Consider the following 18,101-nt stretch of genomic DNA (forward strand, 5'->3'; position numbering starts at 1 on the left):
AATGGAGTACAGCCGCTGACTGGATCCACCATTTTGCCCACCCCTGAGCTAGACGATTGTCATTGGTGGCGGATGACAACAAGGAGCAAGGGTCTCAAGTTGCAGCAAGGGAAGTTGAGGTTAGATATTAGGAAAAACCTTCTCACTAGGAGGGTAGGAGAGAGGTTGTGGAGTCTTCATCCTTGGAGGTTTTAAAGGCTAGACAAAGCCTTGGCTGAGATGATCTAGCTGGGGATGGTCCTGCTTTGAGCAGGGGATTGGACTAGATGTGACCTCCTGAGATCCTTTCCAACCCTCACTTTCTATGATTTTATGAACACATGGAGCTGAGGGCCACCTGCTCTAGTACATCTGGCCTCTTTATCATTTGGGCAGTGGAAAGGACCAGATCATAGCCATAAATGGCTAGCAGGAGACTCCCCTGGTGCAAGAGAACTCTTCCATGATGTACAGCTGACCAAGTTAATGCCAGCTACTCCTTTCTGGCCAGCGGGGCACAAAGGATCCATTATATTTATTCTCTGCCGCGATGCACAGTCCATTCTGGTTCTTTCTATTGCTGTAACAATGGCTGAGCCAGACCAGGTCTTGACCTCAATATCCAAACAGTGTGCAGCCCCAAGACAGAACTGTCTTTGGCATGGATGTTCCCTGGATCTTAGTTTTAATGCAACCCATAGAGCTGCTAAGAACCTGCTGTCACAGAAATGGCTGCAGACATGTAGATAACCCAGCCATCCTCTTTCCAAGCTCACCACCTTGATGCAATATAAGAAATAACCCTCCTTAAAAAAAAAAAGTTGTCCATGTGTTATCTGTCTGGCTTCCCAGACTGTTGAAGAGCCACCTGGGACATACTGCCCCGACACATACCTCTCCTCAGGAATCAGAGCGATGTGGCTTTGCGTCTTTCAAATGGCAAGACTTGCTACTCTCGTAAGTAGTCAGTCCACACTACATCAGGGCACGGAATAACTTGCCAGGCTGTTTTTTTCCATCCAAACCGTTCTATTAGTTTGTCCTTTGCTCTCAGTACTTTCTACCCCAGGATCTTATTGGAAAGTGAGTATTATCCTCCATTTTACAGATGGAATCAAGCATTGAACTGCTCCATGCTTAAATCCACACAGCTAGTCAGGAACACCAAGATTCATCTTCAGCTCGAACACAAAGATTCATTTCCAGCTGTTGAGGTATCTCCTCCTCCTGCATACATGGGACTTCCCATAGTAGGGTGCCATGCCACGAGGGATAAAGGGCTCTTGGCAGCCACTAAGCAAATGGATGCTTGCGGAAATTGCTACCCCCACCCCCATAACATCCGAAGTACCTGAGCTAGCTCCAGCATCTTTGCCTCGCACTGCATGATGCAGCATAGACATATATTTAGAATGACTTAGAGCTCATGATGTTCATCCCCAGAGCAATAGGAAGGTGGTCTGGGTTTAGAATACCAGATCGGGACACACACATTTGGCCACAGGTTTCTTGTGCAAGCTGTCAGGTCACATTGTCTTGCTATACTCCAGTTCCCTATATCCCCTTCCTTGTGCTCTCTCTTGGTTCATCTAGCATAAGAAGAGATGGCCCCAGTCTCCCAAAATCCTACTGCTTGTATTGCAGTATGCCTAACATGGTGGCCTGGGTCTCTCAATGCAAATAGAATACAAGTAAAATCAGACGTAAGCCACAAACCCTGACACATGACAGGCTCTCTAGGACAGTGCCAGCTCAGTGCAGTCCCAGCCACCATTTGCACGTTACCATAATATATACTCGCTAAAGCAACCTCTTAGCCGACCCCAGACTCTATGCCACATTGGAGCAATGCACTAGTTCTTAACATAAAGCTTCAATTCCAGTCTGGACCCAACCGTTTTGGCTCGGTCTGCTCCACTCCCGAACCTTCATGTGTAAGGTCTCCCAGTCTTTCCGGAAGCACTTGTCCGAGAATGATGGTGAATCAGTCAGGAACGAGACACTCTGCTGGCTTTAAATAAGGCTGATTTTTATTTAATTCTTCTAAGCATATTTTAAACATTTGTATAACATTCTCAATGTATTGCGAAAGAGACAAGGTTTTTAATCCCCAATGCAAGGCACTTGTTGGGAGAGCCCAAGTTGTTTAGACTGGGCATCCCCCAGTTAAAAAAGAAACAACGGCATTTAAAATACGCACGGAAGTTGGAATGTCTTTGGAGTCGAGGAAAGGGCCGGTACAGGTGAGCTCCCTTTCCATTTGTGTTGTAAGAAGAACTGTCCTAGTCAGGTGACTTGACAAGTCATGTCAACCACGTCACATTTTAAGTACAGGAACATGTCATTTGTCTGCTGAAATCCTTCCCACAACCCACATCCCACCAGCTACATGCTCCCAGATTCTCTTAACATTAGGCATCTGAAACACACCTATCACCCTGAGGCCCCAGGTGTCCCACTGCGTCTTGGGCTACGCTATCCCAGTGCTCAGCGCAGTGCCCAGCTGAACCTCAGTTGCTCTCTCAGTGCGACTATCCTCCGATTGCTGGAGTGCACCAGAGATGCCCAAGGGAGCTTTGGGGAAACCCATTGTGGGAGTGCTTCCTATATGTGGCAAGAGAATGTGTTTGTCTCATGTCTGGCGTACTGAAAATGGCGCAAGTGTGGCAAGTTGGACTGTGCCCACATAGAGGAGTCATTTGACCAGCACAGATAAAAGCACCTGGCTAACTCCATGTGGGCTAACAACAAGCCCTTTGGTTACCATTACCAACACTGCCAGGTTCATGTGCACATTCCCATCAGGCTTGCCTTTGACTGAGAGGCCACAGGGTTCCCATGGCCCTCACACTTGGTGCAAAGGTGGTGGCATTTGTCTATGGCCATGGGAATGCCCTCCCGCATCTACGAATTTGTTCTAAACTTACTGAAACCAGGGGCATCACCTATATGCACCAAAGGCACAGCAGGGGGAGGAAGCATATTGGGGAAGTCACCTCTGTCATGATAGGTGTTTCCAGAAGACCTTAAGCCCTGCAGTTTAACAAGAGTGAAACCCCAGGGGCACAAAGCCACTCGACTCACTGTTAAAAGACTCATTTACCATGATATTTCCCATTGGGAGTCTTATTACCCCACCCGGATCAAACACCTCCGCAGGACTGATGTAAATTTACCTGGATTGCTAGGACAGCACAGCCTCACTGCAGGAGACTGATCAAAGAGGGGAGATGCAATCCCAGCCCACGGGCTGTTTGGGAAGAGCTCTTGGCACAACTTGCCAGGTGAGTCAGGCAGTAATGAGGAAATGATGAGGAATAGCTATGAATTCAGCAGGTAAAGGTAAGGAGATGGCCTCCACCCCACCCCAAGAGGTTTTCTGAGGGGCTAGAATCTTCCCTTAAGGTCGGTTTGTCTCTATCCATTCCTCCCTTGCTCTGAAAAGACCCGAGATTCACCCCGGGCCACCTGCTCAGAGCTGTATGTGTCTACATAAATATCCCTGTCTGCTTGTCTCTCTCAGTATCTGGAATTTCACAAAGCATCCCCCAGCTGACCGCAAGCCACCTCCTACCCACGGGCAATTCAGCCATCTCTAGAAACAAGCACAATGAAAATAAGAGCTCTAAATGAATGTGCGCCACATGCAGAAGGGAGATGCTAGTTAGCAGCAAGCCAAAGTCCTACAGCTTCAGCAAGTCAGACTCTTGCCCCACCTTCCCCTGCACCCCTTTTGCCACCCAGCAGCTGCACCAGCTCCAGAAGCTCTGTTTGCCCAAGACAAAAGCTTTAAACTTTGCATAGGTCAGTTATGTCCCACACGGTTCTCTCTCCAAACCATGCCATCTACGTGTCTGGCCTTCTTTGGCCTCCCCTTGCTCTCTACAAAGCCAACTTCCTCTCCCCATCCAACTTAAAAGCCTTTAAAATGCACCTATTTCCTCCCCATTTCACCTACCACAGTCATCCTTCCAGGGCTCCGTTCCATCCCTCCGGTCCCTCCTCAAGTTTGTAAGAAAGGGCAGGAGACCTGCTATGAAACACACTCTTGTGAACGTTAGTATTTAAAAGCCACCAGCTAAGCTTGTTTTGGTGCTCTCCGGGAATAACACTGCTGGGTGGTAGAAGTCTTGGAAGGAAAAGAAAGTGTGGCAGAGTCACTACTCATAGGGACTTAATAGAACCGCCCCCCCGCCCCCCCCATTTCTGGCCAATACTATCAATTTAGAAGTGGCTGATTTTAGACCTCTGAGATGTATCAGTAACTATTTTCAACCAGGAAAGACAATCAGGCATCTACCCAAGTGTCCCAGGAGCACCATGACACTGGCTGATACGTTTAGACCAACCATTCTCTGCTTCCTCCTTCCAAGCACAGCAAACACAAGCTTTCTTCACTGCCTTACCCTGCATGTACAGACAGCGTAGGAGGGATGTGGTGGTAGCAGTAATTAGTTGATTTGAAAAATATGCTGGCTCCTTCCATTCCCATACCAGTCCTACAAAAGACAACTGTTTTGGAACCAGGAGTAGCCCCTACAGTCCAAACAGGTCACACAAGAAGCCACTAGCAAAAGAATTAAGGTGCTGCCCAATCTTCTTTGTATTCAGGATAGCTCTGCTTCTGCATCAGTCTCTGTGATGTTGGAATCAGACATCCAGGAGCTCAGAACCACGTGAGCAGCAGTCCCATCCTATTCTTCTTTGGGGCCAATCAGGAAAGAAGGATTCCAGTTCAATTTAAAGTTCATGTTGGAGGAAGTTATTCCTCCTTGTGCCAGAGAAGATGGAAAGACCCACATTAAATTCATGGCCCTGGCTTTAACAGTATATATACAGGCATATAAAGGAGCCTCGTCATTTGTTTGGAGAAAGGGGTGCCAGTGTTGAACATTCACAGAGCAGGGGGGATGTCCAGGGAGGATGTCCACAGCCTAGCGCATCTGGGTTCCTGAATGCAGGTTCATGGACAATAGGTACAGGCTGTGGGCCTCAGACTGCATTCGACATCCTTGGTGTGGTGTGCCAGAATGGCCTCTTTGGTTACAGCAAGAGTAACAGGTTAAAGGAACAGCCAGATGGTCGTAATGGCTACAGAAATCCCTAAAAACCCCAGCCCTCCCCTGGTGTCAATGTACAGGACTGCTGCTCTCTAGTGGCTGCTCCAGGCATTTGCAAACTTATTTTGAAGTAAAGTGTCTTCAGTAAGAAGGAAAAACAAAAGACAGGGCAAAGTGCAGGGGAGTGGGGAGGAATGTCCTACACAAAGAGGCAGAGCCCTGGGAGGCTGCTGGGTTTGGACCAGTACTGAACTGCTGCACCCATCAGCAGAGCATTCTTCCCCAAGCAGGGCTGTGATTTAGGAGATACTGCATCTCGGTGGTTCTCCCCACCCCCTTCCCAAAATGATGGAGTCTGAACCCGGGAATGTAACAGCTTCTAATGCTGTGGCTGGACCAGCCTACGAGTCCCACCCCCCCAAATCCCACGGTGTCCTTGACTCCAGTTTGCCTTTGGCACACAGTGTACATGCTTGACAGGAATCCTGAGAGGGCAGCTGACCTAAAACTCAGTCTGCATCCCCTCGCTGGTCTCTGTGGTCCCCATGCTGGTCTCTATGGCCCCCACGCTGGTCTCTGGGGCGCCCACGCTGGTCTCTGGGGCCCCCACGCTGGTCTCTGGGGCCCCCACGCTGGTCTCTGGGGCCGTCTGGGCTGGCTCCACATTCTCCACACAGGCCTGGGTGGACACCTCCTCCCCTGTCTCCTTGTCACTAGGTTTGTGGCTGTTTGCTTCTGCTCTCTCCTCAGCAGGTGACCCGGCATCTCCCAGGGAAGGCGGCTTGCCTGGAGAGGCAGGTGCTGTTGGCACAGCTTTTGGTGCCTGTGCCCCCTCGCTGACTGGGCTCTGGCAACCTGCATCGTGGCGGGCAGTGAGTTCTAAGGGGGCCGGGCAGTCGGCCTTCTGGGCTGCTCCCTCTGCCACACGCTCCCCCGAAGTGCCACTCTCCTGCACTATTGTACCATTTGTCAGGTGTTTTTTTGCCTCATCTCCAGCAGGGACAGGGGTCTCCACTTGGACCTCTGTCACCAGCATCTCCCGTATCTCTTTCACGTCGTCAGAAGACCCTGGTGTTCCAGGAGCAGAGCAGGTCTCCAGCTCTGCTGACTCTGTCTCCTCCTGGGAGCTCTGATGCATCAGCCTCTCTGCACCAGACTCATAGGACAGGGCTCTCTCGTCATCATGAATGACGGACACCACTTGCTTGGCTCGGCGTCGCTTCTCGGCAGACGGATCTGCATCTGACTCGTTGCCATATTCCTCTCCCCAGTCAATGGGCGCACCCTCTCCAAGCAGGTGGAGATTTGGATCACTGTTGTGCATGACCATGCTGTCACGGTACAGGTTGTGCTTCCTCTGGACTGCTGCTTCTTTCACAGCTGCAATGGCATAGACAAGGAGGTCAGGACAGATCCAGTGATACTGGAGGAGCACCTACAGACCCCGTTCTAGATCAGGACTGTACTGTGCTCTGTACCAGGTGAGGAAGTAACCAGGCCTCTCCAAGGTTTCCTGAGACTCAGAGCAAATGATATGCAACATGCGTGGGGACATGGGGTTATGAGCAACTCTGCTCTCTGGTAAAGGTGTCATATGCACACAAGAAATGCAGCATCCTGTGCACCCCTCAGTTCCGACTGAGTCAGAAGCTGGTAGCTGGGACAACCAGGTAAAGGGGAGGACAGAATTGCAAAGAAAAGGACAAAGAGTTTGAACCTGAAGCAGTGGTGAAGATGAAGATGACAGGGGGATTCAGAGAGTGGGGCGATGTGGTCAGCTGAATGCGTTTGGAAAACCATTTTGACAGATGTTTTTTGTGTGGTCTGAAAGGGGCGATGGGCAGTGTTGAGAAAGCCAGTGAGATGGCTTTTATGGTAATCAAGAAGAAAGATTATGGAAGGCCTAGACAGAGGAAAAGGATGGATCCTAGGAAAGTTAGAAAGAACTAGGTAGTTGGATTTGAAGCCAGTTCAGATGTATAGTACAAGAAGGGTAAAAGCAAGAGGGAGTTCCTACATAATGGAACTGAGTGACATGGAGGAAGGTGGTTTGAGCTGACAGTCACAGAATGGGATGCAGAGCGCATGGACACCTTTCTCTACCATGAAACAGCAGCAGCAGCATGGATCCTGAGCTCAGCCAAGTTCTGTTCTAGCAAAGCTTTTAGAGATTATAGGCACCAGCTGCATCACTAGACATTTCATATACCACCCACCCCCCAACCAAAATAGTGCAGTGCTGAATTCATGAGTTGTACACAACTCACCACCTCTTCACACCTCTCCCTTGCTTACCTTGCATGATGTCTTTCATGACTGACTGCAGCACAACCTCTTCGTACGTGTTCTCCACCAAGATGAAGTTGGCAAAGTCCTCAAAGATCAGTTCCTGGAACTTGGGTAATTCCTACCACAAGGAAAAAAACAGGCAGGATGCTAACGTGGCCTTCAAAAGATATCATGCCTCAAGCAATTGAGATTTGCCCCTTCCCACAAAAGCCATGGGCACCACTAGGCCCACTGAGCCAGTGTCTGGAAAAACCTATGCCCAAGGTTGTCAGGATATTCAAGACCAAGGCACTACAAAGGTCTTTGGTTAGAAGTGATTTGTACAAGGGTAGGCATCAAGTTCCAATTACACCAAAGCCTTTGATGTCACTCTAGCAACACAGTGCATTTGCTCTTTTCTTAGCAATGGCAGAGTGGGATAAAAGGGTCTCAATAGTAGTAAAAACTGGATCTGTGTTCCAGTATTGTGAGCAATGGATAAGGAGGATATTTGTTCATGGCAGCACATGATCCAAGTCCATTACTCAACAGGAGTTTCTCAAACATGGCACTACCCTGTGCCAGCAGGACTCAGCCCCTTACCCCCTTGCAGGTTGGTGCCAGTTTTTTCAGCAGGAAGGGGACAGTGATCTGCAGCAGAGCCTCCCTGAAGAACTTCTTCCGCACAGTGCTGCTGTCATAGTCAAACTTCTGTAGATGGAGGGAGAAAGAGAGTGGGCTGGTTACGTGTTTGGCAACTCATATGAAGAGAGAAGAGAAGACAGTTAAGAGGAATAGGGTCCTTGTACCTTTCCTTTCATGTTTAATTCAGCCTTCAAGAGGCTTATGTAAGTGCATATTTTTTCAATACCCCTTAGCAGAGGTAGGGATGCAGTGTGGTCTAGTGGAAAGTCACTGTTAGACTCTGAAGACCCATGTTGTATCACTAGCCTTATTAATTTGAACAAGTCACTTGTCGGCCTTTTGCCTTCACTTCCTTTGCTTTGTTTTCACATAGATTGTAAGCTCTTTGGGTTGGACCAACTAATCACTAGGTTACACCTAGGGTGGCAGGATCCCACCACGCTGTTACTATATTACTATAATATAAATTGGTACCGGTATTATTCTGTCTCTCCAAAGTCACAAGTGTCCAGTACCATTCTATACAGGGGGTTCAATCATGCCCCACTGCAAATACACATCACACCTGAGCATTGAGGGAAGTCTCAAGTTCTCTTCTAGGCAGAGACTTCTCATCTGGAACTGGATGCAGTATGGAGAAGCCAAAGCTGAGTGCCTTCCAGTTCGAAAGCCAGCTGACTCAGCAGGCCTGATCCTGCCAAGAACCTGGGCTTTGCAGTCTCCAATACGTGTGTTTAAAAGTATGGAAGCCTTTCAATTGTGGGTGAAGCCTTTGCATACCGCAAACTAATGGCTCAGTCTAAAACACACTGAAGTCATAGTACAAGGGGATTTGGCTACAAATATGGAAGTGACTGGAAATAACCAGGAGTCTCCTTATGCTCACCCAGCACACAGCACTTCCAGCTGAAGGGAGGCATTTCTATTTCCCTAACAATTTTTGTGACTTGTTTTGGTGGAGCGAGGGAATTTCTGTAAGTTTACTAAAACTGAATATTTTGTCTCTCTCTCACTCCCCACCCCCACCACCCCCTTCCCTCCTTCTTAATATTTTCATACACACCCCTGCTACAGAAGGGACAAAACACAAACAATTTCAACACAAACAATAGGAAAATAAAAATATGTTTTAAAAATGTTTAAAAAACAATGAAAATCTCACAAAAAAGTCAGTTTTGGTCAAACTCCTTTGGCTGGAGAATATATTTACTGAGACTTTTGCACCAGCTTTCACGGTTTTGTGCAATCGGTTCATAGCACTGTAGAAAATGAGGGTCGGCAGGGACCTCGGGAAGTCATTGAGTCAAACTTCGTGCTCAAAGCAAGACCATCCATCCCCAACTAGATCGTCACAGGTTGATTGTGAGATCAGCAAGGTGAAGGTTCTCCTCATTTGTAACATCAGGTATTTGCCGCTGCCATAAACTGGGCACCAGATGAGATGAGCCAACTGTCCAATTCGCCACGCGACAACCTATTCAATGGCTTTGCTGGCTGCCTTACCTTGAGCACCCTTTCAAGGATGCGCTGGATTGACTTGCACAAGTCGTCTTTGCCCATCATCTTCCCCAGCTCTTGATGCAGGAGGGTCTCAAAGGTGTACACAGCATCATCCATTTGCTACAAATGAGATGCATACCATCAGAAAACAGTTGCCAAGGGAGACCAAGGCAGAGCCTCCTGTACCACCTCTGAACCAGCAGCAGACTGGAAGAAGAACCAGGTCCCCCATCTACTGCACCATTGTAGACCCTCTTTACCTTACGTTAGGGTTTTAATAGCCCACACTAACTGCATAAAGAGATTTTGTTGCTGTCACCACTAGGGGGCATTGGTAGTACGCCTCCTGAAAACATGATTGCGGTGCTGCCTGGGACTGTATTGTACAGCCCTTGCCTCCTGCTATGTACCTCTGCAGATGGCTTCTCCCCATTAGCCTCTAGAGGAAGTCACAAGGCTCCTACGCTTGCCGCATCAGGAGACAGAAATGGAGTGCTTCATCTATAGGTGTGCATCAATTCTTCTTGGGTTCCCCATAAAAGCCAAACCCATGCAATCAATCTGCCCTCATACCCATCCCACGCGTCCTGCTCATCTGTTCTGCAGGGCTGCTCTATCAGTGGCAGGATCCATGGACCGGATGCACCTAGACTGAAGCCCAGACTGCCCAGTGCACATGACCACAATGCAACAGGTGGCTGCCAGCAGCAGGACTTTGAGCAGTCCAACTACTGCTGCCACAGGGCACTCACTGGCACTTCCAAACAGGGCCAGGACTGCTCTCCATTGGGCAGTCAAAGTGAGGGCTCACTGCCAGCAGTCTGGCCATCAGTGCCTTACCTGTCTCATATGGATCTGAGCCCTCTGCTTGAACACAGAGGGACTGGAGACATCAAATCTTTGCTGAAGCCCCTCCAGTTTCAGCTGGTCCATCTTCTCATAGCAGGACTGCATCTTGACAGGGTGGAAGGCCAGCTGGGAGAGCTTCTCCATGTACTGAAAAGAGAGTCAGATAGCTCAATGTCTATAGAGAGATGGTTCCAGTTTCCCAGTCCTACGGCAACGTGGCATCAAAATACACAAGGACAATGTGGCTTCTCCTTACTGAGAGCACAAAATCCAGACATCTGAATCCGTTCTCTACAATTCAGAAGACAAGGACATTTCCAAGTGTCCCTAGGTCCCCTCACAGCCAAGATGCCCACAAGTATCTGGGAACCAGACATGGAAAAATCTGAAATCTGTCCCAGAATCAGACTGGGAGCTCTACCTGTAAGTGTAACGTTTGAGCACTCGAGGCTGCTGAGTCCTAACTGCATGTGGGAATTTGATGCCATGGGCCAGAGACTGCCCCAGTGGCCTGGACTGAGACAGGAGCTGGGAATTCATTTCCTACTCTGCTGAATGCTCTAGCTTTTGCTGGCAGAATAATGGAGCCTATAGTATCCCTGGGACTGTGTCTAGTGTGTCCAAGCCAGCCTTGGGCTCCAGGCCACCTAGGATATCTGGTTTCCAATTACAGGAGAGCAGATACCCTCCAGGTCAGACCTGAACAGATTGGGGTGGGCTCATGGGTTTTTTCTCATCATTCAGCTTCAGGTGTTAGAAGTTGTACATGTTTTATGCCAGGGCAGCTGGAAATGGAAGCCACATTCCTCTCCACCAGGCTTTCCCAGGATCTCCCAAGCCCAGTGCTCTGTATTTCCCTTGTTTCATGAAGGGTTGCAGAAGCTTCAGTTCACATGGCTTAGTCTCATAGCATATTGCCCTCTACCTACGGCACTTCCAGCCTATGGTGGCCCAAATATCCACTCCTCTTTGCTTCCCTGGCTAGCCTATTAGACCCCGAGCAGCATTCTCACCAGGTCTTACCTCTCCCAACTTCTCCATCCCGCCCTCATTCACAATGTTCATGTTCATGTCCGTAACCTCCTTGAAGAACACTTCCCGCACCTCAGCAAAGCCCTTGCTTGTAGGAGACATCAGCGCCTCCAGGATGGAGGAGATGTAGGGCTGGACATGGTTTCGGACACAGATCTCCGCTTTGGGAAAGACAGAGGCTGGAGAAGAGGCAGACAGTGAGGATGGGATGGCTCTGACAGCTCATTTCTCTCTCAACTGACTCTGAGCTATGGAGCGTGTGATCAATCCAGCTCTGTGCTCCCGCTCCCCAGCTCCACCATGAAAAAGGCAAATCAGCAACTCTATCTTGCCTCTCCTAGGCCAGGACCAAAATCAGCCCTCAGTCACAGACTCTATTTGCCAAGGCCGGCAGTATTTGGATGGCAGTTTTCCAAGGCCAGGAAACATGGGGTGTTGCAGAAAGTGCTACAGACCATTTGGTAGGTGGCACTGTTGAGTCAGTATGAAACCTATTACTGCCCTGCCAGGGTGTGGGGAGTCACGGTGCTGGGAAAGGCACCAGCTATTGCATAAAAGGTCAAAGGATTTTGTGTAGTTCTAGACTTGGAGAGCAGGATGACTAATCCCAAAGCTCTGGTCAAAACAGAAGTTTGGATAACTATAACCTAGTGTTCAAAATCCTGCACCTCTGCTTTCAAGAAAAGCTGCCCTCCACCCTGGAAGCAGGCATGTTTTGCCAGATTATGACTTGCATCACACTTGGGACTCCTGGCACATAAAGGCACTATGTATACTATGGAAGGACTACTCCAACTCTTGGCCTCCTAACACTCACATCAGGAGCCCAGTTCACAGCCCTAGTAAGTGCTGTTAACTCAAACTATCAGGGTTTTGATCAACAGTAGGTTTCAGCTGGCAGGCACCGGAGCCCACTTCTGCTTCCACACCACACAGGAGAGCAGGTCTGAACCCCCAGCCAGAGGCTCCAAAGGGCTATACGTCCCGTACCTCGTATTTTGCTGGCCAAGTGCTCCTTTGATGTGATGATCTGGTCCATGTCTGTGCGGATGATGCTCGCCATCCTGGGCTGCTCCAACTCACACTTGGCCACAACTGCTTCATACTGTGCCTTTGTCTGTTCGAAGACCATCCTGTAGACCGCATCTGAGATCTAGCAGGAAGGATAAAGAGTATCTCCAACACTCTGCTCTTAGACAACATCTGGCCAGGGTCTGATAGCACAGTCTCAGTCCTCCCAGGAACCTCTGCCAACTCTTTACAAGACAGGTGACTGAGTGCTCCCCATTCCCTAGCTATGGAAAGGCAGGAATGTCCAGTAATGTTTTCACTGAATGCAAGGAGGGCAAAAAATCTACAAGCACCATTAAATCCCCTCTTATGAAGGAACCTGGTCTGTCTGAGGGCAGCTGCAGAGTAAGTCTTGTAAAAGCCAGCCTGTGCTGCCACATCTCTATATCATCCCCTGTCTCTACCTCCATCCAGTCCTGAGTTCTAATCACACCTAGATACCCACCTACTGTGAGTGAAGCTTTCTTTAAAAGACAGGCTCCAACTCCACATTGTTGGGTTCTAGCATAGCTTTCCAGTATTGTTTCCTATAGCTCTGATATTGAACCTATGTAGGTGCCTGCAGAGCTCCACTGAATCCATTTGCAGGGCCCCACTAGCCTGCAATAGTCCACTTCAGTGCAAGATCAGTGTCTGGGACAGTGGCCCAGCAGTTCGTGAACTATGAGATGCTTTAATATGCCATCAGGCTGCTCCATGCACAAGGTCAATGTTATTAGTTTGCCATCTAGGGACTGGGTGAGCTGGTTGGAGATGTCACTCTACTATGTAACCCCTTTTCATCCCGGAGACCTTTTTAGGATGTCAAATTGGGCCTCCATATATCAGCAGTTACTATTGTGGACCTAAGTGAATGAATCCAAATCTTTTCAGTTTTACCCTACTATCTTGGCCAAGAGACCATCCTCCCTCACCCACTCTTTCTTCATCTCCCCATCCACTTCCCAAACTTTCCCTTTTCTCCAAGAAGCAGCCTACACACTTCCCAAGACCATCTCTACCTTCACTCTTCTCTATTTTAACCACCTAAGAATTTGATGCATTTCCCCACTATTGATGCTGGAAATCTGCCATCTCCAGCCCAGCCAAGGGAGACAGACTGGTTCCCAGTCTCGTTCCTTTCTAAGCTCACAGACATTAGGGCAGGGCTGCAGTGTTCAGCGGGCTGATACTCTAGGGCAGTGTTTGTTTCAGGGAGGTTTCAGCTGGCATCTTGCTGTGAGGCTTGTGGAAACAGCTCTGCTGGTTTTAAAATTCTATGAGAAATATTGTTTTTACAAAACCAAAGTTTGGGGGCCAGATTTAGCCGGTGGTGGTCTAAAAATGAATAGCTAAATATAGCTTGAGTGAGCTGTGTTGCTGGCAGAGCCCTGGATTTGTGTTTTCTAGTGTTGGCTTCCCCCCCAACCAGGCGGAGAAATCGCTGGTGTGGCAGAATTTGCATGTTGTGGACTCGCACACAAGCGACAGAAGAGCAGTGGGAGCGGCGCTGGCAGAAGCTGTTTACACTGACATGACAAGGAGCTCTGAGAAGGCGGCAGCCAGGAATAAGGAAGGCTTGTTTCCATGAAGCCTCAGGGGATGGCATGGAGGAGGGTGTGACTCTGAGTCACACATGCCAGCAGAAAGAGCCTGGGCTCCAGACAGTAGGCTCAGGGGATCCATCTCCAAAGCTGGCTGAAAATTCCTGGGAGCCGGTGCTAATGTGTCAATAGAAATGGGCCAGAAAACTTGAAGACCAGCAGCAGCAGGAGCTGGAACTTGAGAGCTACAACTTGATCAGATCATCCCTCAGCCCAGGGTTTCCACCAAGCGTCATCCGCTGCTGCTTCCTGACAGCAACGCCCCAATGCTGCAGCCTTCCAGTCCCTTCTCTGTCCTCTTGGGGACCCCTGCCTCTTACCGCTGCTCTCTGCACACACGCTCACCTGGATCCAGATTCTCTGTCTCTCCTGGGACTTGCCCTTTAGCCTGGGTCCAATCGAGCTCTTCAGGTCAGGGACCAGCTCCTCCATCACAAGATTGCTTAGGATCTGGATGGGCAGAGTGAGGAAGCAGTCAGTGACTAGATCTCACATACCCTTTCACCAGATCTCCACCAGATCTTTTGCTTTCCTAATATTCCCCCCAACTGTAGGCACAGCTCTGAAAAGTTTCCCTATTATGAGCTGTTGCAGACCCTCCCTTTAAACCCTGCCCTCTGCAAAGGGTTCCACACACATACTGCTCCCACAGAAGGTCAAAATGCCTCTGTCTAGAGCACGAGCCAATCCCCCAGCAAGTACTAATATTGCAGGAGTTTGGAAGGCTGCAACGTCCGAGAGCTCAGAGGAGTCTGTGCACTCTGTGCTCCTTGTTTCCTACTGACATTTTGAGCCCCAAAGCTTTTCCCCAATGCCTGAGTGACATCTATTTCATCAGCCCCAACAGAGCAGCAGGGGCAGGATTAGCAAGTTGAATGGGTCTGACACTCGAACCACCTACACCTTGTCTCTCATGACCCAGGAGGAAACCCCTATAATGCTCATACATGGGTTAGAAAAGATCAGGCTCTTATTGCTATTTAGGTGTGCCTCTTCCTACCCCCAAGACAGCTAACAGGTCTCCTCAGCAGGCTCCCTGGAGGTATCTGCAGGTGCACTGATCCTGCACATCTGCTGAGAAGGGGCTGGCTGGATAGAGCTGTGCCCTGAACAATGCTTGTGCAAGAAGCAATAAAGCCATTCTTCACCCCCTCCCACCACCAGACACTGTCCAAAACCCAACTGGGGAGGACTTGGCATTCTGGACAGCCAGAGGCCAGCACCCTCCTCTCTGCCTCCCATCTACTCTTCTGTTGCAACTCTTGGAGAGCGACAGCCCCTCTGTATGGGGGAGCAGGTGTTTACTGAGCAAGCAGGGACATCCTGCCCCAGAGACCCTATTTCACACACATCCATCTCTCCCCCATAGGTTTTTCTTGCCCTTCCTTTGCCCATCCCCTCCATGTTACAGCCTCCTACCTCCTTGCCCCTATTCCACTCCTTAAAAAAAGGAGGGGTAGCCCCTCCTCCTACCCCCGTCCCAGCCGAGTCCTTCAGAGCATTCAACAAGGATTTTGGCATTCAGCCCAACAACCGCCTCCAACCTGCCAAGGGTATCACATTAAAATGCACCAAGCAAGCCAGCGAGGCCACCTCCTTGACATTCGAGCTACAATGCAGAACAGCCTGCCAGCACCGCCAGGCAGCCCCCACAGGAGATTCCAGTGCTGGTGTGAACACCTCCCTTCCCCCACAGGAGAAGGGAGACTCCACTGAGCGCCGGCAGGCATGAGGAGGGAGGAAACATCCCCTCCTGTTGATGCTTGCTCCTGGATGGGGGCTCTGGTATGTGCAGAGGCCAGGCGAGTTCCCAGGGATCTAGCCAGCTGTGACCTGAACTCCCACCTGGACACAGCAGCCTAATCCAGACTGAACTGCAGTTGCCAGGAGGGGTGGATGTGATGGCTTTAAATAAGTTAGGAAACAACAAACAAGACAGGCAGAAGTAGGTGCCCATGTGCTTGGAGAGGTGACACAGGGCTGTAGGCAGAGGATCTTGGGAGGGAGGCGGGGGGAAGGGGAAGTAGGAGAGGGCAGAAGTGCTTGAGGTACCAATCCCAGCCTTGTGCTTGCTTGCATGCATCCAACTCTCCCTCCCTGAGCTTTGCCTTTCTTGCTAGCTCAGCCATAGGAGGCTAATGGAAGCCACGTCCTCGGCTAAAAATCAGAGGTGGCGCCTGAACAGAACACCTGGGGGGAAAGACGAACAAGTCGGTGTCGGCATGCCTCCTCCTTCCCAAGTGGGCACCCCCTCCACATCTCCAGTGCTAAGCCAGGGTGAAGACACTCCATACAGCGTGTGACGGGATAGGGGAGAAGAAGGAGAGGGTAGAACTAGGACTGCAGCAAGCAGCTTCACCTATGGAAGATCTTGAGTTTTCCAAGAAAAATTCAGGGTTGGGGGTAGGTGGTGGGGAGAAATCTTCCTCCCTCTTGAGAAGTTCTCCGGTCACAGCCATCTTTCCCTCCCATACCCATATAAAACACTAACCAGCCTACGAAGGGCAAGAGACAACTCCAAGCCACGCTTCTGAGAAAGGGGGCCCAGGCAACCTTGCTCCTTCTTGCCGTGCAACAGGCAGAGGGGGGAAGATGGACAGGCAGTTGCCAAGGGGCCCATCAGCGATACACAGCTGGTGACTGGTGCAGCACGACCCACCTCTGTATCTTTCACACAATGTTGCTTGAACACTGGCTGTTTACCCTGGGCTGGAGGGTTAGGAGGCTTGACTGAGCCAGATTGTCCCAAGAAACCAACTGCCAGAGCAGAGAGACACTGGGTTTATCCCTCAGGGCAGCACAGCTGATGGGACACTGCCAGCCAGCCCAGCCCAGCCCAGCAGCTTAAGAGCGGCTAACCCATGAATGCTGGTAGCAGGAATGCCAGTTCCAGTCCTCCAGCTGCCGGTTAGTCACCAGTTACAGTTAATCCCAGTTAATCTGTCAGAGAACCTGCTTTCAGCTGGAATCTGGCTATTTTGGTCCCAGCCCAAGATTGCCCCTACCCTCACCTGGACTTCAGTGCCGCAGAGCATGTCCCAGGTGCCGTACTGCTCCTTTGACTGGCGGTACATGCGGACGGCATCTGTAAAGGCTGGGGCTTCCACCTTGGAGTCCTCAGGGATCCCTGAAGGACAAAGAGAGTTATTGTCACTTGGAGCTGGGAGAGAGGCGAAACCACAGCAGAGTTTCCTGCTGTGAACTTCGGCAAAGATTTTGTATTCTGCATTAGTTCCACATTTTCTTCATCTGTGGTGAGTCAGGCTGGCTGGAACTGGAAGAGCTGGATGAAGAGCTGGTCAAGAAGTTGTGTTTTTTCTTTGGAAAACAATTTTTAAAGATTATTCTTGGGAATGTGCCAGTTTGGCAGCTTTTGCTAGGAAACTCCTCATAACCCCAAGATGTAATTGCTGGTCCAAACCGAAGACCCACCCCAGAACAGCCAAGAGCCCAGTGTTAGGGCACTCACCTGGGAAGTGGGTTTAGGGAGCTGGGTTGAAATCCCTGGTCTGCCCTGGGCAGAGCAGGGAACTGAATCTGTGACTCCCACTTCCCAGGTAAGTCCTGAACACTGGATGGACAAACCAACTCTCTGGCTTTCCATGGGCAATCATCCAAAGGTCTGAGGTTCATCCTGATGTGGAACAGGGATGTGTTTGAACCCTCAAGTTTTCACGGCTGCCGGGAAGCTTTTGCCAATGGTCCCACACCATTCCTGAGTATGACCCTTGCTGGCTGAGTAAGGGATGGCTGCTGCAACTGTTGCCCCAGTCACAGGCTAATTATTTAGAGAGGAGCTGAGCCAGAACCCTAGAGGCTTTGGGACCTGCCAGACATGGATCTCAAACTTGTGATCATATTCTGTTCATCCCACTAGTGCCATTAGCTCACGGGAGAGTATCCGATGGGCACCACCATCATTTGGACAAGGGCAATCTCACAGCAAATACAGAATGGGCAGCTCTGGATGAGTTTTTCCTGTTCCTAGAAAATGATGCAGGTCTACTTTCTTTGAAACCCAAAGACGGGTGCTAAGTGGCCCAGACTGCTCCAGAACAGCTTCTCCAGAGGCTCAGGAAGCTGGGCTTGGTTTGTGGAAGCATGGGGAGCACAC

The 18,101-nt window shown here is 49.9% G+C and overlaps 1 protein-coding gene across 2 annotated transcripts in view; it reads right to left on the reverse strand.

Annotated features, from left to right (window-relative positions):
• Nucleotides 1-1,987: 1,987 nt before the first annotated feature.
• Nucleotides 1,988-18,101, reverse strand: part of FAM129B (family with sequence similarity 129 member B) — a 97,654-nt gene continuing 81,540 nt past the window's right edge. Inside the window, exons 6-15 of one of the 2 annotated variants that reach the window (XM_019540618.1) lie at nt 16,999-17,114; nt 14,333-14,437; nt 12,324-12,486; nt 11,325-11,512; nt 10,293-10,448; nt 9,456-9,572; nt 7,911-8,018; nt 7,335-7,446; nt 5,665-6,419; nt 1,988-5,622 (exon numbers count right to left, since the gene is read on the reverse strand). In XM_019540618.1, coding sequence (XP_019396163.1) covers nt 5,542-5,622; nt 5,665-6,419; nt 7,335-7,446; nt 7,911-8,018; nt 9,456-9,572; nt 10,293-10,448; nt 11,325-11,512; nt 12,324-12,486; nt 14,333-14,437; nt 16,999-17,114 — 1,901 coding nt within the window. In that variant the 3' untranslated portion in view covers nt 1,988-5,541. Of the gene's footprint in view, nt 6,420-7,334; nt 7,447-7,910; nt 8,019-9,455; nt 9,573-10,292; nt 10,449-11,324; nt 11,513-12,323; nt 12,487-14,332; nt 14,438-16,998; nt 17,115-18,101 lie in introns of both variants that reach the window. The other variant, XM_019540617.1, reaches the window with a different exon arrangement.

Source organism: Crocodylus porosus, unplaced genomic scaffold (genome assembly GCF_001723895.1).
Source record: "Crocodylus porosus isolate Cpor-Errol unplaced genomic scaffold, CroPor_comp1, whole genome shotgun sequence".
Classification (NCBI taxonomy): Eukaryota; Metazoa; Chordata; order Crocodylia; family Crocodylidae; genus Crocodylus; species Crocodylus porosus.